Raw genomic sequence first — 22474 nt, forward strand, 5'->3', positions numbered from 1 at the left:
CACGGCTGAGCTCGGGACCCCCAGATCTCAGTCCTGACCCTGCGCTCAGGGAGAGGGGGACCTCCCAGCTAGGTCTGGCCCCTGGATGGCCGGTAACTCCCCCAGGCCGGGCCCACCAGAGGCCTCTGCCCAAGGCTGCCTGGGAGCCCCTCCGAGGGGCGGGGGCTCCAGATCCCAGCAGAGGCAGACCCGCCCCTCAGAATCTGGCCCCAAAGTGCTGGAGACTATTGTGTGAGTTTCCCGTCCCACCACTTCGCTTTATTTACTCTCCCGAGGAGGAAGGACGCAGGGGCAGAGCCACAGGCAGGCGGCAGTCACGGGGACACACGGACAAGCACACAAGCCCAGGACTGGGACGCCCGCCGCCTCGGAGGGAGAAGCCCCCCAAGTCTCCCGCACTTCGTAAACCCCAAAACAGGGAGGAGACCAGAAAGTGCTCCCTACCCGCGCACAGGCCCCTCCTTCCCCCACAGCGGGTCTCGGGGAGGAAATGAGGCCGTCCCCAGGCCCGGATGGGGGCGACGGGCCACCCCCCTCCAGACTGCCGTGGCCTGGCCCGTGTCCCCTAGAGTCCCTCCGCAACCCAAGCGCAGCTCGGCCCCGGCCCCGGCCCCGAAACTGGCGCGGGGAGGGGGCTGTCCCGCAGGTAACCAACGCCCCCAACCCGCAGGGCTGGGGCCCCGGCGGCCGGCGGGGAGCGCGGGAGCGAGAGGACTGAGCGGCCAGCCGAAAGGGAAACTGAGCGCCCAGGCCGGCGGAGGAAGCCCCTCGCGCCCTCGACGAGGCTGTCGTCGCTGGGCAAACACAAACAACAATAAAAGGAAGGAAACTCTGCCGCGGCGCGCAGGGCGAGCATAGGCGCCGGCGAGGGCGCGCGGTCCCCTCGGTTCCCCGAACGGGGTCCTCCAAGGAGGGGACGCGGGCGCCCATCGAAGTCCCGCCTTCCCGTCCGCGCCCGGCTTCCGCGCCAGGCCCGCCCCGAGGGGCCCCCGAGCACGCCCGCGGCGCGGTGGCCGGCCCGCACCCACCTTCGAAGTCCGAAATGATGCCGTCCAGCTGCGCGTTGACCGCGGGGTCGGACATGGTGGCTCGCGGGACGCGCGATGCGTGGAGGGCTGCGGCAAGGAAGCGCCCCGGCCGGCCCGGGCCCTGCGCGCTGGCTGGGGGGGGCCGCGCCCGCGCTCCCACCGTGCAGAGCTGGCCGCCGGAGCCCCTCGGCCCCCGGGCTCGGCTGAATGAATGGGGGAGGCGGGCGGGCGCCGGCGCTCCCCGCTCCCCGCGCCCCGCCCCGCCCCCGCCTCCCGGGCGGATCAAGTTCCCGCACCCGCGGTCCGGCCTCCCGGTCTCGCACTGGCTGCTCCGCCCGCCTGTCAAGACCGAGCCCGGGGGGCTGGGGCCCGAACGGCCGCCGCGGGGACAGGCCGAGTCCTGGGCGCCCGACCCGAGCGCGCCCCCACCCCCGCCTGGCCTGCGCCCAGGGGACGGCGACGGACCCGGCCCCGGCTCCCTCCCCCCCCGGGACGCCCCGCTGCGGCCAGATGTGGGCGGATGTGGAGGCCCAGCGGCGGAGCGGGGGCGGCGCCGAGCGGGGAAGCGATTCCTCCCCTTCCCTGGGGCTCAGGGTTCCTTCTGCGGGAGGTTTTATTTACGCAGCCAAACAAAGTTGGCCGCCGCCTTCCCGCGCTCAGCGCCTCCAAGGGTTAAGCGCTCCGGCAGGCGACCGGCAGGATCCCAGCCGGTTGGCCAAGAGCCAAGCAACGAGGGGCGAACGCAAGAGTCACGTGACCCAGGGCGGGGAGAGGAGCACCCCTCCAGCTACTCCCTACCCCAACCCACCGCCCCCAGGTCGCTGCTGCACCCTCTGGGGTGTGTGTCCCAAAAAGCGCCGGGGCCACCCAGGACCTGGGGGCAAGGACACAGCACCCTTGTCACAACAGCCAGGGCCACGTGCCACCCCCAAGCTCCACAACCAGGGCCTTCTTCCAGGCAGAGCAAAGTCTTCGGGTTCTGCCCAGTAAGGAGCAGGTTTTTCAAAGTATCTGCAGGAAGGATTTGGGGACCAGGGAGCAAAGGGTCAACACTGGTGAGGCTGCGCCCCATCTGGCCCCACCGCAGGCCTGGCCTTGACCTCCAGGGTAGGTCGTTTCTACTCTTCTCCATCCATTCCACAGACCTTCATCAAGCCCCGCCACCTCCAAGGCCAGCAGGTCCCAGGGGCTGAGGACAAAAGGACCAGCGGGCTGGAACTTGAGAGGCAGCAGCAGGGAAGGGCCCTTCGGGTCTGACACCAACGTGGGGGGGGGGTCTCTTCCACTCCTCCTGGCTGAGACAGGCTGCCTGCCCCCCTCCCTTACCTTAGGCCAGAAGTCAGGGCCTGGGTGAGAATTCCTAGCAGGCAAAACTCCCTGAGCCCCTGGGCCAGTGGGCAACTCTGCAGTGTGATGCCCTGAGTGTCCGGAGAGCTCATCCTGGGTCTCGGCTGCCACTCCCCCGCCAGCCCCCACGCCCCTAGTTCGGGAAGATCCCAAATGCACGGAGGACTCCCTGACTCCCATCCCGGTTATTCCTGGCCTTCCTCCGGAGAAGGCTCTAGGTTTGGGGAGCTTTTTTTTCAAGTTAATGAAATCGAGTCCTTCCTTTTTAAGAAAAGCAGTCGCTCCCTCCCTCATGCTTTGGATGTTTTGAACTATTTTCAACCAAGTGAGTTTGTGGACATGGAACTGCAAAACCACAGACATTTCAGATGCGCACACGCCCTGGGAGCCGGGGTTTCCGACATGGAGTCGCCACTGTCCTGAATACCGCCCTGATGCCTTCGCATCAGCCTGGGACTCTGCTTATCTGAAAACCGGCACCTGGGCCACCTGTCCGGCCCGTATTTGGGAGTTTGGTGGTCCACGGCCCCTAAGAAACAGCCTAAGGCCACAACCCCGTGGGACGATGCTGGGTGGCAGGGACAGGGCGGTAGCCGGTCTGGGCCACGGCCCCTAAGAAACAGCCTAAGGCTACAACCCCGTGGGACGATGCTGGGTGGCAGGGACGGGGCGGTAGCCGGTCTGGGCCACAGCATTATTCTCCAGTGTTTATATAAAAAGCACCTGGTGTGTGTAGACACACCCGGGCGATTGTTCTCCCAGAGAGCCGGCTCCCACTTCTACCAGATTAGCATGGGGTCAGCTCAGTGTGCCTTATCCATTTCCACCCACAGTGGGGCTAAACACGTATGCTTATCTCCACAGCAGCCCCGCCAGGGGGCACGCCTTGCCCAGTTGGTCCCCTATGGGAACCCGCAGGACAATGGCGGGAGGGAGCAGACCTCCGAGGCCAGAAGTGCCCCGTGTTGGCATGCCTGTGCTCCTGAGCCCATCCTGCCCATCCACCTGCCTCTGCCCCCTGCACTTAACCACTGGGGCCACCGTTGCCAGGCCTAGACGCCTCCAGGTAAGGAGATTCCTCTCATTCCCTCAGGAAACCCAACCCCGCACTTGGCCACACTCCCAGCCAGGAAGTTCACCCTCGTATCTAACCAATGGCTCTAATTGGACATCATTTATTTCCTCTTTTTTTCTGTCCTCGGAGGAGATGGGAAACAGCTGGGCACCACCCTGCAAGTACTAATTACCCTCGCCAAATGCGAAGACAATCCAGCTGCTCCTTGGCCTTCTCTTTCTCCGCTTAAATCATCCATCCCCAGCCCTTTAATCATCCGTCATCCTTTGATCACTTCTGATGACTGTGCCCAAATTGGGGCTCCAGGACTTTAATAAGGCCTGATCCCTCCAGGGTGGGAACGGCCCTCTGACCTCTGCTCCCAAGCCTGAGCAGCCAGGGCCGGGGTCTGGACGAATGATCCTGGTAGGGGCACTAGGCAGATAAAATGAGCAGCAGCGGTGGAGAGGAGAAAATGAGCTTCCATTTGGCAAGAAAAAAAAGAACTTTGAGGAGTTCCCATCATGGCGCAGGGGAAACAAATCCGACTAAGAACCATGAGGTTGCAGGTTCAATCCCTGGCCTCGCTGAGTGGGTTAAGGATCTGGCGTTGCCGTGAGCTGCGAGGCAAGTGGTAGATGTGGCTCAGATCTGGCGTTGCTGTGGCTGTGGTGTAGGCTGGCAGCGGTAGCTCCGATTGGACCCCTAGCCTGGGAACCTCCATATGTTGCAAGTGTGGCCCTAAAAAGCCAAAAAAATAAAATAAAATAAAAAGAACTTCGAGAGACCTCCACATTCTGCGATGGAAGGTGCCCTTTCCCAAGGCCACAGGGGAGGGCAAGACCCCCCTTTATGGGCCTGGCCCAAGTGGAAGGTGTGCTCAGGAGGCCACCTAAGCATGTCACAAGGTCACCATGAGATATGGAGTGGGCTGAACAGTACCACCCCCCCGACAACAGATATGTCCATTTCAAACCTCAGAATGTGAGCTGACTTGGTCTAAGAATCTTTGCAGGTGTACTTAGGTAAGAATCTTTTTTTTTTTTCAGTCTTTTTAAGGCCGCACCTGTGGCATATGGAGGTTCCCAGGCTAGGGGTCAAATCGGAGCTACAGCCGCAGGCCTACACCACAGCCACAGCCACAGCCACAGCAACGCGGGATCCGAGCCATGTCTGCAACCTACGCCACAGCTCATGGCAACACCCGATCCTTAGCCCACTGAGCGAGGCCAGGGATCGAACCTGCATCTTCATAGATACTAGTTGGTCAGGTTCGTTAGCCACTGCGCCACAATGGGAACTCCTAAGGAAGGAGCTGGAGAGGAGACCACTCTGGTTAGAGGGGCCCAATGACAAGCGTTTTTATCAGAGACCAAAAAGGAGACGATGGAGTTGCCGAGAAAAGGACCACAGGAAGACAGAGGCAGTGACTGGTACGATGCAGCCACAAAGTGAGTCACACTGGGGGCTCCAGAAGCTGGAAGAGGCAAAGCAGCGTCCTTCCCCCGAGCCTTCGGAGGGGCTTGCTCGGCTGACACCTTGACATGCAGGCCTCCAACCACGAGAGGATAATTGCCTGTCATTTTCAGCCCCCCAGCTTGTGGGTCTTTGTTTCAGCGGCCCCAGGACGCTCCTGGAGACCCTGAATTCCCATCTGAGTCATTCCTTGAGGCCAAAGCTGCCTCCCCCAAAGCTGTCTCATAAGCCACAAAACCTGTCGTCGGTACTGGACGCGGTCCGGCAGTGGCGGTCTGGAGGGAACTGGGGGCCTGGGGAGCACTGGGAAAGTTCTACCGAGAAACGCCGGAGGCCAGGGCTGGGTGAGAAAGGCGTAATGGGAGGTCCAGCTCAGGCCCTTTCTGGAACCAGAAGGACCAGACCTGGAGAGAAAGCCCACAGGCCCAGCCTGGGAGACCCCTGCAAAGCATGGGAAGGGCGGGAGGAGGAAACGGACACGCGGAAACAGCCGTTTGGCTCGCCTGTCACCACCCCTGACCCCGCGCGCCAGGTGGGGCGTGGGGACCACAGGGAGGACGGTGGCTCTCTGCCCAGCAAAACTGGGCCTTTGGACAGGACACCCTGGAGAGCAGACTGTCGGGCTCCTCCAGGGCGGGAGCCCTATGGTCAGCGCGCAGTGGGGCCACCCTTAGCCTGAGGGCCGCAGGTCCATCAGCTGCCAGACCACCCACAGCCCCAAGCTCCCCTGGCTGAATGGTGCCACCATCTACCCAGCCGCTCAAGCCAAACGTCAAGGCATCACCCCTGAGCCCACCCCTCCTCCGCTGCCATCCAAGCCGTCAGGAAGTGACAACCTCAAAAATATCTGCAGACCACTCCACCTGTCACCTCCTTCAGTGCCCCCACACCAGCCCATGCCCCCTCTGCCAGGGGAACGTGCTAATGTTTAACCACCTGCAAAAGCAACACCGGATATGTAGCATTTGCCAATGTCTGTGGCGTAAATACTCCCACCGTGACCAGTTTTGGGGGCTACCAATGAGACACCATGGAAAGCAGAGCTGGGGAGAGATTTGCAGCAGCTGCGATTACACAGCGTCTCTACCCCACAGATGCAGCAGAGGTGAAGGGCACGAAGTGATAGTTAAATGCAGTGGAGACGCAGGAAGCGGTGAGCGTCGTGTATTTCTCATCACCTTCATTCTTGATCACTCGTAGTTTAATCCATACTACATACAGCAATGATTTAATTTTAGAATTTCCTTTTGTTTCTAATAGAGCCGTGCATTTCTATTGTGGTAAAACACACGTAACATTTACGGTTTCAGCCGTCCCGACGTGTACAGTCCAGTGGCACTAAGCATATTTGCCCTTGTTGTGCAAAAACCATCACTGCCATCCCTTTCCAGGACTTTCTTCATCATCCCCAGCTGAAGCTCTCTTCTCAGTAAACAGTAACGCCTCATTTCTCCTCCTCCCCACTCCAGGGCCTGACAACTACCACGCTCCTTGCGGTCCCCCTGAATCAGATGAATATTGGTCCTTTTGTATCTGGCTTCTTTCATTTAGGAGAATGTCTTCCAGGTTTGGTATTCAAGGTACACGTATTTTAGCAGGTGTCAGAACTGCCTTCTTTTTACAGGCTGAGTAATATTCCGTCGCACACATATACAGAATTTTGTTTATCCCTTCCGCCATCGATGGACACTTGAGATGCTTCTACCTTTTGGTTGCTATGAATGACACTGCTGTGAACATGGGTGTACTTACTTCTTTGAGTTCCTGCTTTTAATTCTCTTGGGTATATACTCAGAAGCAGAATTGCTGGATCGTATGATAATTTCATAGGTTTGAAATAACAGTGAATATATAATTTATTTTTGTTATATACATATGCATATATACACATACACACACACACACATATATTTTGGCCACACCTATGGCGCATGGAAGTTCCCAGGCCAAGAACTGAACCTGCACCATAGCAGCAACCCCAGCCGCTCCAGTGACAACTTCAGATCCTTAACCATTGTACCACAAGGGAACTCCCAGTTGTATATGTTTCATGAAACATACATTGTATAAAGTGGAAATCACATATTTTACATATGGAAATCGTATGTTTACGGCGTATATTTTATATATTTTGTCTTTTTTTTTTTTTAACCTTTTCTAGGGCCGCTCCCGCGGCATATGGAGTTCCCAGGCTAGGGGTCTAGTCAGAGCTGTAGCGGCCAGCCTACGCCAGAGCCACAGCAATGAGGGGTCCGAGCCGCGTCTGCGGCCTACACCACAGCTCATGGCAATGCCGGATCGTTAACCCACTGATCAAGGCCAGGGATCGAACCCGCAACCTCATGGTTCCTAGTCAGATTTGTTAACCACTGCGCCACAACGGGAACTCTGTATTTTATATATATCTAATATATAATCACAACGATAATGATGGCTGTGTTGGGGAGTTCCTGTCGTGGCACGGCAGAAATGAATCCGACTAGGAACCATGAGGTTTCAGGTTCAATCCCTGGCCTTGCTCAGTAGGTTAAGGATCTGGCGTTGCTGTGGCTGTGGTGTAGGCCGGCAGCTATGGCTCTGATTTGACCCCTAGCCTGGGAACCTCCATATGCCGTGGGTGCGGCCCTAAAGAGACAAAAGACAAAAAAGGGGGGGGTGGCTGTGTTTAACAACCAGCTCAGAAAATGCCTCAAAATTCAACAGGCAGTACTGCCATCCTGTCTGCCTTCCTGCAAAGCCTCCCACCTGGCTTTCTTGCCCTGCTCTTACTTCCCTCCACCCAGAACTCACAGTGAAGCTGTTTTTTTTTTTTTTTTTTGGCTTTTACGGCTGCACCCGCAGCATATGGAGGGTCCCAGGCTAGGGGTCGAATCGGAGCTATAGCCACTGGCCTACACCACAGCCACAGTAACACAGGATCCAAGCCGTGTCTGTGACCTACACCACAGCTCACGGCAACACCGGCTCCTTAACCCACTGAGCGAGGCCAGGGACCGAACCTTCGTCCTCATGGATGCTAGTCAAGATTCGTTTCCGCTGCACCACGACGGGAACGCCCACGGTGGGGCTTTAAGACTGAGATTAGACCATGTGGCCTCCCACAGCCTGGTTGCCGGGGGCCCAGGCATCCCGGCCTCCACCCACTTTCACGGCCTCATCTGTCCACTCAGCCCCCGCCTGCTCCTCGTCTCCACGCTGCCTCCGAGGCCAGACCCCGCGTCAGCTGTCCTCTCTGCCTGGACAGCCTCCCCAGGTCTCCCTCCTGCTGTCTCCCTGTCTGTCCTTCCTGTTTAAATACCAGAGCAGCCACCCCAGGGTCCCCCAGTTGCTTCCAGGCACACGACAGAGACTCCCCAAGACTCCCCCGCGACCCTGGGACGTCTGTGAAGGACAAGTTCGGTTTCCTTGGCAGGATGGCAAGGCTACGGGGACACCCGACAGGGGACAGGACCCAGAGGGCACTCCCGCCGGCCACGCCCATGTCAGCATGGGACCTTCAGGACAACAGGCAGGGCGCCGTGTGCACTGGGCCAGGCCTCCAGGACCCGGGCTCCCTGGACCACCCTGAGACAGCAGCAGCCGCGCCTCTGCCCCCTGAGACTCTGCAGCAGCCCGATATCAATCTTCCCACGAAGCCAGTCTGTGGGCAGCGCTGCCCTTTAAGCCGTGCGTGGGCTGCCGAACACCCTCCTGCCACCTGCCTGGCTGCTTAAATGCCACGGCGAGGTTTCACTTCAGAGGGGAACGCCATGAACCCGCTCCCCAGACGTCCCGGGTATCGCTCCAGCTTCCTTTGCTCAGAACCGTCACTGCAGCCTCAGACCACGGGCGCCTGGCCCTCATCTCAGAGGCAGCAGACTTTTTCAACAAAGTCTTACTCTTCTGAGTCCTGCTTTCGAGCCACTGAAGGGAGCTTCTGGTCCTCTGGCCCCGGGCAAACAGGCCTGCCCGCCCCCAGGGCGCCTCCAGCCCCCCCTACTCCAGTTGACAGATGCTCAGGGCTGAATCAGCTTGGAGTTCCCCTGTGGCGCTCTGACCACGTGGCCTGGGACTGCCTGCCCCTGCCCCCCTCCATCTTTCAGAGTCACTGCAAATTCTACTGCAATGATATTAAGCCCTAGGGGACCCTGGCGGTGGTGGGGGGGCTGCTAACACAGAGGGCAGAAGGACCAGGCCACGTGGGAACTGTGACCCTGCAAGACGCCTGCTCGCCAGCTGAACCCTGGCTGCGTCTCATCTGTTTATTCACACACAGCGCCTTGTCATGGGCACACTCAGCCGTCTGGGACGCTGGCTGGATGAGTTATCACCCAGATTCGATGGGGGAGGAGGAAGCCTCTTCTTTTGATGACTCACGTTTTATTCCTAATTATTCCCTCTTACGCGGTCCCACAGCCCTCCTGTCCTACCCCGAGCCCCCCAGGACAGAGCTTTGGAAAAGGCTAAAGCCCCCAACTTCCAGGCAGCCCGTTGAGGCTAGAGGTACGGAGATGGGGTGCGATCACCCCGCAAAGTCTCACAAGGGGCCTCAGGGGAGTGCCTGGCCTGGTACCCACCCAGCCTGGCAGCAGCGCGTGACTGTGCCAGCCTGCAGAGTCCTCACCCCAGAGCTGCCAGGAGACTTGGTCAGGCCCCATCCCCGGGGGATGGGCTGTCCCCGGGGGCCCTCGCTGCCCTGGCCTCGCCACTTTTCTCAAGCAGGCGCCCTGCTCTGAGGGCTCAGAGTCAGGAAGCAGCCTGCCACTGCTGCAGTGTGGGGACAAGGCTGAGTCACCAGCCTGCCCTAGTTCCACGTCAGCGAGAACAGCGAGAACAACGGGATCGGAGCGGGATGCAAGCACGGGAGAAGGGGCGACAGGGCCTCTGTGGCCACGCTTTTTTTTAAAGTCACCGCAGTGACCAGGCGACGTTGTCCCCGGGGAGCTGCCAGCCGGCCCCTTGGGCTGCAGCCACATGCCCTGACACTGGCCCTGCCCGCTGCCAGGAGTGGCAGCCGGTCAGCACAGGAAGGGCAGGGGTGCAGGCTCCCTTCCCCCCATCTTCTGCCCCCTCTCAGAAGGGTCTCCAAGGCTTATCGTGCGACCACAGACCCTGCCGGAATCCCCTCCAAAGCCCGTCCCCCAAAAGGTCATCCTCCCTACCCTTGCACTCCTCCAGCGGCGGGGAGCTCAGCACCTATCAATGCTGCCGCTCCGTCTTTAGCCAGGGTGGGCTGTTTAGAGAGATGGGGGGGGATACGTTAAGTCTGCAGGACCGTAGCTTTGGCCTACGGACTATCCCCTTACTCTTCTCCAGGAGAGAAAAGGGAAAAAGCGATGCAGGCCGTGGATTATGTTTTTATTGGCAGCGCTTTCTGGGAGCCTGGAATTGGGGGTGTCCGCCCTCTCTGTAGCCAAGTTTTGTTGGGGGGGCACCCTGTGAGCTGGATTTTTCTCCTACCCCATTCCCAGTCCACCGTGAATTTGAGAGGATGTTTCGAGCCACCGGATGCGACCCTTGGCCCGCGGCGACCCCCACGGGAGAGGGTGGCTGTACCTGAGACGCAGCCTCACGGTCCTGGCCGCAGCCTGGGGAACAGAAGGCCCCGTGTGGGAGGCAGGAAGAGCGGGTGCGGGTGCGGGCGGGGCAGGGCCCTCCCACAAGCTGGTATTGCTTTCCGGATTAATGAAATCTCCCACCCCGAGCGCTGCTGGGGCCGGCCGCCAGATCAGCCTCAATGGACCATTTGTCCCTCGTGTGAAGTCACCTCGGGGACGTAATGGGTTTGCTATGAACTCACCCGCTTCCCGCTCCCCCCCACCAAGCCTGAGTCACTGACCCGGCAGACTGGGCCCAGCAGAGCCCTTGCTAGGGCGTTGGCAGCTCTGGCAGGGCTGTGTGACAGGACAGCCCAGCCCAGCCCAGAGCACTAGGCCACCTGGCAGCCCTGGGACCGTCTATCCTGGGGGCCCCTGACGCAAGGGGAAGGCCCTCTGTGTCCCCTGATTCCTGCGAACCTGGTCCGCGATGGCTCTGCCCATCTGGGGACAGAGTCTCGGGCAGACCCCTGCCGGCAGGGAGCTGAGAGGGTGACCTAATGCGGAAAGAGGCCAAAGAGATCAGGGGCAAAAGCCCCCCCACGGCCACCCAGGGCCAGTCACCGCCCTCCCACCGCTAGAAGCCTCAAGATGCAGGTTGGGGGGGGCGTTTGCTTTTCACGAATACTAAACACTCAGGTTCTCGCACCCACTCTGCCCAGGCTCTGGGGAGGGAGGCTCTGAGCGGGCTCCCCCCAAGCTGAAGCCTTTCTGAAATGCAAAGGTGACCTGTCGCCCTCTGGATACAGGGGAGCCTAGCAGGCCCGACGGCCAGGCCTCTGCCTCCCGCCGCCCTCCGGATACGGGGAGAGCCTAGCAGGCCGGACGGCCAGGCCTCTGCCTCCCGCCAGCCATCCCTGCCCCCTCCCTGTGCTCCTCCTTGCCCTCTGCTCATGCCCAGCTTCTCCCGGTTCCTGGTCCAGCGTGGTGGCACACGTTTGTGCCTGACCCACTCTGTTCCCTCCGCCTGGCAGGCCCTTCTCGCTCTCCTTAGCCTGGCTTATTCTCAATCCTTCTGCAGGTACCTCCCTGGCACCCCTGGGTGGGGGGACTCCCTTCTGGGCCCTGCGATGGGTTTTCCCAGTGGCCAGGGCAGCCTCTAACCCAGGCCAGGCAGCGGGGAGCAGGAGGCAGGCTTCGCGGAGCAGAGAATGAACCCGGCAGAGTGAACAGTATTCTCCTGCTGCGGGAAGGGGACAGGCCCGGCCTGAGGGGGAAGGAAGCCGTGAGCATCACCCCTCCTGGGCCCCCCTGCCAGCCGGATGGGCCCGCCTCTCAGCACTACTGTTCTCCAGCAAGAGAAATGTCTCACCTTCAGGAACAGGGTGGGGACATTCCAGATGGGGCACGTCTCCTCTGGTCACAGGGACCATGGCGTCTGGGTCTCTGTGGCTCCTTCCATCCACGTGGCCACAGACCTGGCCCCAGGGCCGTCATCTCAGCCCAGGTGAGCACATCTGGAGCTGCCCGGCCCGAAGGCCAGGGCGGCGGTGCAGGGAAACCGCCTGCTTAGCTGAAGCCGCCACACAAACTCAGCCCAGACCTGTGCTCAAATCCAAGAGGAGGCTTTGGTACCTGGGACATCACTTTCAAGGAAGTTTCAAATGGGGACATGCCAGGCCAGTGAATCACCAGATGTCTACGCATCAGGACAGGTGTGGGCCTACTCCCTGCCCCTGGAGAGAAGGAAACGCACTGAGCTTACACATGGTGGGTGCACGTGGCTTCCCGGGCCAGCAGGGTGTGCAAGCCAGCAGTCGAGAGGTTTGACCACTCAGTTATGAACAACCTAGAACGTGGATCCAGCACTGCGCAATTGGTGACCTCAAGTCTCAGAACACAGGCCCTCTTTCTGCAGAGCCATGGGACTGCCCTAGCCCTGACCCTCACCCCATCTGCCCGCGAAGCTCCGGGTGTCTAGAACACGACCCAACAGCCCTCGTTAAACCTGCAGGTCTCCTGACTCTGCCCCTGTTCTTCACTACGGCTTTACTTCTCGGCAGAGGCTGATGTTCAGAGCCGTGACCCGGAGACAAAGCAAGGGGGGTGCATGCGTTCTGTTCAGTAGGAACCCCTATGAAAACAGAAGCCAGTACCAAAACTTCGAGCAAGCCCTTTGTGAGGAAAGGACGAAGGACAAGGCAGAAACAGTGTAAGCGGTAAATCTTTAACAACAGAGTCTGGGGGACGGGAAAGCAGGATTTATATCATGTGCCAACTGCTGTGATGGCAGTTCTCCCCATGGCCAAGTTCAAGCTCCCAACATGACATCACTGAACACAGAGTTGGCAAGAGACATGAAACTCTCAGATCACTATGGCTTATTCTTTTTATCCCTTTCTTTTCTATTTTTTTTTTTTTTTTTTAGGACTGCACCCGCACCCGTGGCATATGGAGGTTTCCAGGCTAGGGGTTGAGTCGGAGTTGTAGCCGCCGGCCTATACCACAGGCACAGCAACCCAGGATCCGAGCCACATCTGTAACCTACGCCACAACTCATGGCAATGCCAGATCCTTAACCCCCTGAGCAAGGCCAGGGATCGAGCCCGCATCTTCGTGGATCCTAGTCAAGTTTGTTACCACTGAGCCACGATGGGAACTCCAGCTTATTCTTTCGTCTTGGGGGAATGACACATCTAGGAAGTCTTTTACGGCACAGAACAGCAATAGCAAAGAGGGATCAACCAGCAGGCCAACCCAATCAATTGCCCACCATCATGACGTGGGATGAGGAGCAGGTTTCAGGGGCTGCCTCGCTCTCAGGGAGAAAGGCAGTGATGATAATTGACTGGTGATGTCTGCCCAGCCTCAGGACGGGAGATGGACACGTGTGTCAACCATTTGCCCTCCCTGACTCAAAGGCTTTTCTCTTGCCACTCCAGCGTGGTGCAAATACCAATACCCTGTGCATACAAAGGGAGCTACTGCTGGTGTGTGTGGCACAGACCCTAATTGCTCCCATTTTTTTTTTTTTTTTTTTTTTGCCCATGGGGTACAGCAGCTGAATGCGGGAATCTCAGTTCCCAGACAGATTTAACCCAGGCCACAGTGATGAAAGCACTGAGTCCTAACAACCACTAGACCACCAGGGAACTTCCTGACCTGCCTTTCTTTTACAGTAACAAAAGTTTCAGTTGGGTGCATGGCTACCCAGCTAAAGAATACATTTCCCAGCCACTCCTGCTGCTGGTTCTGGCCGTGGGAGGGGAGTGGAAGTGTCTAATGTTAGGACACTCCTGCCCCTTCCCTCCCCCTGGCTGGAGTACAGACATGATGGCAGGGGCTGGAGCGACCACACTGTTTCATGAGGTGGAGGCTGCATGTTGAGGATGACAGGGCAACAAAAGAGGAACAAATTGGGTCCCTGCTGCCCTGGCCCCTCTGACTGTTTACACTTGGACTAGGCAGTGGAAGAGAAAGGAACTCCTCTCCTGCTAAAGCCTCTGCTGTGTTAGTCTTTGTTATGCAGCCAGACAGAACTCTAACTGATACGATGTGTGCCCATCGTCCCACCAGCCCGGAGCTCCTTGCGGGCAGGGCAGGGCTCTTAGCTTGGCGCACCGAGCCCCTGGCCGAGTCTGATAGAATAAGCGTGGCTAAAGCAAAATGAACCGTCTCGTTCACCCAAGGTTTGCTTTGTTTACTTGTTTTGGTATTTGAAACTGGAACACAAAGACCTGAACTCGATAGAGAACAACCACTAAGAAACATAAAGCAGATGAACCCCAAACAAATATGTGCCCAGAGAAGGCTGGGACGGCCCCGGGGGAGTTCCATGCTGGAAGAAATCTCGAGAATCACGGACACAGTTGGATGCTCGCTGGACAGAACAGAGCAGCAAAGGAGGAGCCGAGGAACCAGCCACGTCAGGAACAGAGCAGGTGCCCAGCGCACCGGGCAGTGCTGAGGCCTGGGCTCCAGTCAGACCATACGGCGGCCATTCGCCGGGCAGGGAATCGAGAACAAGTTATTTCACCTTTTCTGAGCTCCCAGGGTCTATGTTCAGAACACCACCACCCAGACGGAAAGGATGAGCACCAGTGGGTGGGAAGGGGCCAGAGCTTGGTATACGGTAGTTCTTGTTATCTATAAAGTACGGTTTAAGCCCTTGTTTGAGGCGCGTGAAAGCCGGACCTGGAGAGGCAAAGTGGTTTGCTGAGGGTCACGCAGATGCTCATGACAGAGCCACGTTCGGAGCCCAGGCCCCCTCTCCTCTGGCAGCGCCCTCGCCGCGGACGTCGCCCTGGGTGCATAGGACTGGGTCATCCGTGAGAAATTTGGGAAGGGAGACTGGAATATGTGGCAGTGATTCTGTACATAATCAGGACGATCACAACTCACTTGGAAGCACCCCCATGATAAAAGGCGTGGACGGGTGGATGGATGGATGGACGGATGGATGGACAGACAGGTGGACAGAGAGGTGATCCATGGAGCATAATTCCAAGGTAACAGTGGACTCTAAGTGATGGGGACATGGGTGAGCACGCTAAAATGCTTCAGCCTTGGCTGCCCATGTGACAATTTTCACAATACGTGCAGGGAGGAGAGAGGTAACAGGGAGCCACGTAGCAGCTGGAGCAGGAGCAGACCCCAAAACAGAGCACGCCTCCTATGGGCTCGTGCAGATGCTGCGTCACTTCCTCCTTGACACTGCAAGAACGGTGCTTGCTGAGCATGCGTGTCTTAAAGTTCAAAGCCGCCTGCTCCTTCCCCCTGCCCGTCCTCTCCCCACGCGGGCCTGGAGGACCGTACAGGTGGCGTGGGTCGGCCCAGGTGCCAGCTCTCCCTCCTGCCCGTCTGGGAGCAAGGCTTGGCAGATGACAGACGCTGAAGGCAGGTCGCCTGCCCCCTCTCCACGGCGCCTGGTCTGCCCGCCCAGAGAGGTGCCCCCAGATGGTCTGACCACCCAACTGACGCCGGTGGACATCTGGCCAACAGCTTCTTCCGCTTTGCTCTGGTGGCCACGCAAACTACGCTAAGTCACAAATAGAGCACCAGAGAAGGTCTTCCTCTCCCACCTTGTTCCTTCCAGACGGCAGGGGCCTCTGGCCCCGCCCCCGGGGGTGTGTCTCCGGAGGCTGCCCCGCCCCCACAGCACGCACCGCACTCAGATCCCCAGGGCCTCTGGTTGCCGGAGCCCCACTCTGTGCCCGCGTCCCTACTTAGAGAACCAGGGAGAGGAAAAGAACGGAGGGTACCACTGGGTGGGGGGGGACCACGGGGGTCGGGGGACATAAACTCTGGTGCTGGGGGAGGGGGACTGGGAGGAGGGGGAGAAAAAGATGGAGGTGGAATAAGAACTAAGGAAAATAGGGGGAGGAGTCTTCCTGAAAGCTGTGTGCGCCCCCCCCACATTTATTAACCTCAGGAGCCCCCCCGATTCTGCATGGGGGGTGGGGGACAGCAGTGCAGGGAAGACGGGGCCTGCCCAGGCCACCAGGTACTAGTGGAGCTGCTGGGACGTGGGCTCAACCTGTCCAACCCTCACACCCGTCCTCATGGACCTATAAAGGCTTCAGGCAGTAGAGGCCATGGCTTTGAGCACCTGCAGGAGGTGATGCGGGGCCCGGTGATGCTCAGGAGAAGCCACGGGGCCGTGGCGGGCGCTCACTAGCATCTGGACCGCGGAGGAATAAACAGTTAAGAGGCAGCACAGCTCCCCCCAAAGGGACGCCGGAGGGTGGGCAGCGTGCGCTTGGTGTCGGGATGGGCATCCTTGCCCATGGCAGTGTCTCTAGGTCCCGGGACACCGTCCCAGCATCGAGGACCCCACCCTGCCATGGGCGAGATTCAGACGCTTGTTTTCTTCTGAGGACGGAAACTCAGAACCTCAACACGGGAGGAAGCCTCCACGGCTTCTGCACGGATCCCCTCACCGCCCTCCTTTCGGAGGCCTTTCAGCCACTAAGCAGGGGATGCGGGTCCCCACCCACCAGGTGGAAGGAGCAGAACAGACACGTGACCCACGAGCCACGTTTGGGCTCTTTGCACACAGCCCTGCGACACAAATGAAGAGACACCACAGCTGGGACCCAAGGCCAGACCCTCCACCAGCCAGTGTCCCAGAGCAGAATCTGACAGTCACCCACAGGGCTGGGGGAGGCTGCGAGGAGCGGGCACGTTTGCACAAGCCCTTCGCACACGTGTGGCTGACAATCACCCCCACATCCATGCCCGGGAATCTGGCCCACAGCCTGCCAGCAGCAGGGAGCTGGTAATCCCCAGCTGTTCTCCCGACGCCACGCACAGATGCTGTCCAAGGCCCAATGGAGAGGGTCACTGTTTTCAAGGTCACACACCCCAAAGGCGGACACTGGCCCAGAGGATGGAGACAGGCATTTGGGCCGAAGCCAGGGGTGCTCAGCCACGCGAGTCCACAGGGGAGCAGAGACCCGTTCACTCAGCACTTTAAGCAGCATCTGGGGAACCGAGCTCCTGAGAAACACCTCAATCCTTTCCCGATCGGAACCTGATCGGAACCTGATCGGAAGAATGGGCTTCTGGCGCCCCACAGACATAAAGAGACATCCTGGCTCGGCTAAACATTAGCTGGTGGACTCTGGGCAGGTTACTCAACGTCTCTGAGCCTCCGTTTTCCTCAGAAAACAGTACCTGTGCCCGCCGCACCTGGTCTCAGCGAGATGATGTCTGTAGGTGCCCAGCACTGGCCTGGGTCACAGACCTAGAGGGATTCCTTGTGGACAAAAGTGTGGCCAGCAGGCACCAGGCCCTGTGCTGCCCCCGCTCCCTGTGGGAAATAGTCAAGTGGTGATTTACTCGTGCCCGTCGTGGGAAGGGGCAGGAAAATCACAGTGGCGGGAGGCTGGCCAGGCCCTCAGCTGCCTCTCCCGGAGCTTCCCCAGGAGGAGAAATTATCTATCGGCGCAAGTGCCATTTCCTTCCCTGCCAGCTGCCGCGCCTGATCCCCAAGCAAGCGAGCCCTTGGCCCCTGCAGCCGCCCCCAGCAGCCGGGGGCGGGGGGACGACGGACGTGTGGGCGTGGGTTTGAACCTGACCAGCGGTTATTCAGCCCTCCCTGCAGCTGGAAAGAAGGCTCCAGGCTGGGCCAGGCTGGAGAGACCAGGCTGCAAGAATGGCCCTCAGGGCCAAGGGGAGCCCTGGACCCTGACCAGGGCTCTGGTCGGCCGGCGGGAGACCTGCATCGAATCAGAGGAGAAGGAGCAACCACCGAACGAGGGTGTGAGTGCGCTTGGGGGGCGGGGGAAGGTCCTGGGTAAGTCCCCCCACCCCCCGGATGCCTCAACTGCCTCACTTACAAAACGGGGACCACACCACCTCCTTCGCAGGCTCATCATGACGCTGCGTTAATATCTATAACGTACTTAGGACAGGGCCTGGGACAAAAACCACTTCTCTAGCTTGGCTACATAAGTAAACTAAGACACCTGGTATTATGGGCTTAAAAGAGAGCGTGACATGTCGTGAACTTGAATAGCAGGTGTTTCTGAAGCCACCCATTTGAGCCAGGAGGAGCAGCTGATGCTGAGCCCCGTTCTAGTGACCACTGGGCCGGAGGGTCTCTGCAGGGAGGGATCTGCCTCTCCGATCAGAGCCGCCTCTAGCCCCCAAGTGCAAGCGTGCGTGTATGCACCAACACGTGGAAGGCACGGGCACGTCTTCACACATACACGTGACTCCCTGCCCGTGCTCACCCGGAACCCATCTGACACGGTTCTGAATGATGACATCTGGACCGGGCTCTGTTTCCATAGGAACCAGGTGACTTGAGCTTTTGGGAGCTGTTGGTCGACACAGAGGGTCCAAGAGAAGGGACACAGGAGAAAGGTGGTAGGATCAAGCCCAGCCTGATCCCCTCCTGAAGCCCAGAGTGCCTGGAGTCTGGTGATGGAGGGCCCTTGTCCTAGGTATAGTCCCAGTAATATTACACTTTGAAATTTGAGTTCTCATAAAGTAACAGACACCTGCCATTAGCCAGAACCTGAGGTCCCTTCTGCGGCCATCCTGAGCGACTTCCACACAGCCTCTACTTGAATACTCCTAGGCCGGGGGACTCACTACTTTACAGAACTGCTCGCTCCATTGTCAGAAAGTGAAACTGTGAGAAAACTGCCTCTTTCCATAATGAGTCAAACTCCACCTTCTGTTGTTAGTGTCCGCATCTCTGGTTCCGGTTTTGGGTTCTGAAGGGACACAAAAGAAGCTTCCTCTTTCTACGGACAACCTCCAGCCATGTGTGGACAGTGACTGTAGCTCTTCTGCTCCGTGGGGCTCCCGTCCAGGCAACCGCCAGCGCCCTGCCACAGCCCCTCTCTGACCCGCCTCAAGCCCTCTAGCGGGGCCGGCCCCTCACCTGTCCGTCCACATCCGCCTCCAGGACTGAGCCCTGGACAGGCCCCTCTGCAGACGGGGCTTTGTCACAGGTTGAGCTGTGCTGCCCAGAGATATGCTGAAACTACTGCCCAGCACCTGTGAACGTGGGGCCTTATTTGGATCAGGCCTTTGCAGATGTGAGAATATCGTGGGTGACAGCGGGCCCCTAAATCCTGGTCCCTTTATGAGAGAAAGGGTGGTGATCTGGGCCCAGAGACACACAGGGGAGAAGGCCACGTGGTGGCAGAAGCGGAGACTGGAGGGTTCCCCTCTGAGCCTCCAGAAGGAATCAGTTGGGAGTCCTGTTCTTGGAGCCCTGGATCGTGGTTACGTGTTACGGCAGCCGCAGGGCCGATCCAGGGCCTGAGCAAGGCTGGCCTAGTTGGCACAGTGTCCCCTCCCCACTGCAGCCAAAGTCTGCGTCCAGTACATTGTCCTATTGGCAAGGTCAGGCAGCCGCTCACCCCGAGCTCCGGTCCACGAGTCCCTGTGTTCCCGTGTCCCCGGCCAGGGCAGCCCCTCTGCTCCCCGAGCACCGCTGTGGGGCCTCCCTCCGTCCTGGTGTCCCAACCCAGCTCACTCCCGGGAGCCGGCTGCCCTTTCCTCTGACCCTGGGGTCCCCGAGGAGGCCTGGAACCTGCATTTTAGCAGGTTTCCCAGGTGACTTAAGAGCCGCCTGCACTCAGCCAGCTTGGGGGGCTCTGGACCGGGTGATGGGCCCAGGACCAGAAAGGTCGGGCCTCAGTGTGGCCGCCTGGACCTCGACAGCCCTCTGGAGCCGGGACCCAAAACTCCAGGACAGGCCCTCAGCCGTACGGGACACTTTTGGCAACAATCTGCTCTTCTGAACGTAAACTGCCCCAGGTCGCCCCCACTTTCTGTTCCTTTAAGTGAGCAGCAACAAAAAAACATGGTTTTGTGCCAAAGGTGGGGCCTGAAGTTTCCCAGAGTCCGGTTTCCTGTCAGGCCTAGGTACAACCCACAGGAGAGCTGGTGTGTGTGTGTGTGCGTGTGTGCGTGTGCGCACGAGTGTGTGTGTGTGTGCTGGTGCGTGCCCATCCACGTGCAGCCTGGGGAAGGGTGGAGAGGCTCACGGAAATTCTTTCTGGGGTCAGGAAGACAGCGAAATGGAAAATGAGACCTGAGCACACACACACACACACACACACACACACCCGAAGGGAAAGCCTTCCTTTCCATCCACCTCGGAGGATCCCCGGGGCTTCAGGAAACAAGACTGGACGTCAGGGCGCTGAGGATCTGTCCTGGGCACCCCCGTGGTCCCCATCAGTCCTTCTCGGTGTGGAAGGCGTTTCTTCCAGCTGCTTCTGCATCTCCCGCCCCGCCCCCACCCCATTTCCTCCTCTGGCTCCTTTCATCCCTGGGCCTGGGCCACCCGCTCCGGCCCCCACCATTGCCCGGGGTGTGAACCATTTCCTCTGGTCGCATGTGTGCACGCGTGTGCACACACACACACACACAGCACAGGGGGAGCAGGCAGAGCAGAGCAAGGGGCTGTTCTTCCTGATTCTCCTCCGGCACAGCTGCCACCGAGTTAGCACCCAGCCTCCCCTTCCTGAAGATCAGCTCTGCCCCCCAGCCCCTCAGCCACCCTGGGACACCTGATGGGCCCTTCCTGTCCACAACCTGCCCGCACCTAATAAGCTGCCGCTAGGGACCAGCTCCACCCACACCCTCTGGCAAGCGCTTTGTTGCCACCCGCGGGCTGCAGGTTTCTGGGGCAGCCATAGCCTCTCCACCAAGGCCTGGACGCGGGGTGGAGCAAGGCGGGATGGCGCCCGCATCCCCCACCTTCTCCTCTTCCTTCCCCGCAGCCTGAGGCGGTGGCGGCGGCGGCGGCGCTGGTGGGTGGCGGAGGAGCCGTAACATCAAGGTACCAGCCTGACAATTTTCAGGGGTCCACTGCCGGGGCATCAACACATTCCTATTGCTTGGCAACCAGCACCACCCTCTGTCCCCAGAACGTCGTCTTCCCAACCTGAAGCTCCGTCCCCGTTAAATACGAGCCCCCAGCCCCGCGCCCCCAGCCCCTGGTCAGCACTGTCTGCTCCAGAGCAGCTCCCACTCCACAACCAGAAGGGGATCGCTGGATCCTATGGCAAGTCTGCCTTTCCCTCCCAAGGAACCACCAAACCCTCTTCCACGCAGGCGGCACCAAGTTACATTCCCACCAGCAACGGGCAAGGGGTCCAGTTTCCTCACATCCTCCCAGCACGGGTTAGTTTCTGGGGTTTTGTGTTTTTGTTTTGTTTTGTTTTAATGTAACAGCCATGCTGGCGAGTGTGAGGCAGTATCGCCTTGCAGCTCTGATGTGCGTTTCCCTAAAATGATCAGTGCTGTCGAATCGCTTCCCGCGTGTCTCTCGGTGTCTGTTTGTCTTCTTTGGAGAAACATCTATTCAGGCCCTTGGCCAACGTTTTAATTGAGTTGTTTGTTTTCCTTGTGATAGAGTTGAAGTTTTTAATATATTCTGGATATTCATTCCTTATCAGAGAGACGATTTGCAAATATTTTCTCCCATTCTGTGGGTGGCTTTTGCATTCTGTTGATAGCCATCTTTCCTTTTCTTTTCCCTTTTTTTTCCCTGCACGTGCGGCATATGCAAGTTCCCTGGCCAGGGACTGAACCCACACCACACTGTGACCCCAGGCCACTGCAGGGACGCCAGACCCTTAACCCAGTGGGCCACCAGGGAACTCCTTTTCATAGTCATTGAGTCACAGCAGGTCTTAATTCGGATGAAGCTCAATCTACCTATTTTTTTCTTTCGTGGCAGTGCTTTTCCGTGTCAATATACAGATATAAGTAAATGGTTGCCAAAGGCAACACCACAAAGCTTTCCCCTATGTTTTCCTCTAAAAGCAGTTATTTCTTTTCTTTTCTTTTTTTTTTTTTTTGTCTTTTTGCCTTTTCTTTGGGCCGCTCCCACGGCATATGGAGGGTCCCAGGCTAGGGGTCCAATCGGAGTGTAGCCACTGGCCTACACCACAGCCATAGCAACACGGGATCCGCAACCTACACCACAGCTCACGGCAACGCCAGATCCTTAACCCACTGAGCAAGGGCAGGGACCGAACCCACAACCTCATGGTTCCTGGTGGGATTTGTTAACCACTGCGCCACAATGGGAACTCCTAAAAGCAGTTATTTCTTGTATGTGCTGTTTCTACGGCCCTTGGAGTTCTCTCTCCTCTTGCAGCAGTTAACCACCTTTTACCAGTTAATAATTCTTTAAATTGCTGGTGTGGTTTCTGTTTCCTGCCTGGGCCCCGACGGATAGACCAAGTAGGTAGAAGGAAGGAAGTCATGAAGATAAGAGCAGAAATCAAGGAAATGGAAAATAGAAACAAAATAAAGCCAAAAGCTGGTCCTTTGCACAGATCTACAGGTCAATAAACTCACAGCTAGACTGGGGAGAGAGACAAGAAGTGCAGACCGTCCCAGGAGTGAAGCGTGAGCCGTAAGACAGCTTTAAATAATTCAATAGCATATGACATGAATTCCTTCAAAATACAACGTACCAAAACTGACACAAGAGAAAGCTAAAAAACCCCTGAATCTCTGTATAAATAAATTTATACTTAAATAATACTGAATACATTTAATTAAATACAAAT

General features: G+C 58.4%; 1 protein-coding gene across 1 annotated transcript in view; it reads right to left on the reverse strand.

Annotated features, from left to right (window-relative positions):
• SEPT9 (septin 9) overlaps window positions 1-1143 on the reverse strand; it is a 92756-nt gene extending 91613 nt beyond the window's left edge. The window contains 1 exon segment of the mRNA XM_005653856.3: window positions 1029-1143. Coding sequence (XP_005653913.2) covers window positions 1029-1083 — 55 coding nt within the window. The 5' untranslated portion in view covers window positions 1084-1143.

This window comes from Sus scrofa, chromosome 12 (assembly GCF_000003025.6).
Source record: "Sus scrofa isolate TJ Tabasco breed Duroc chromosome 12, Sscrofa11.1, whole genome shotgun sequence".
Lineage (NCBI taxonomy): Eukaryota > Metazoa > Chordata > Mammalia > Artiodactyla > Suidae > Sus > Sus scrofa.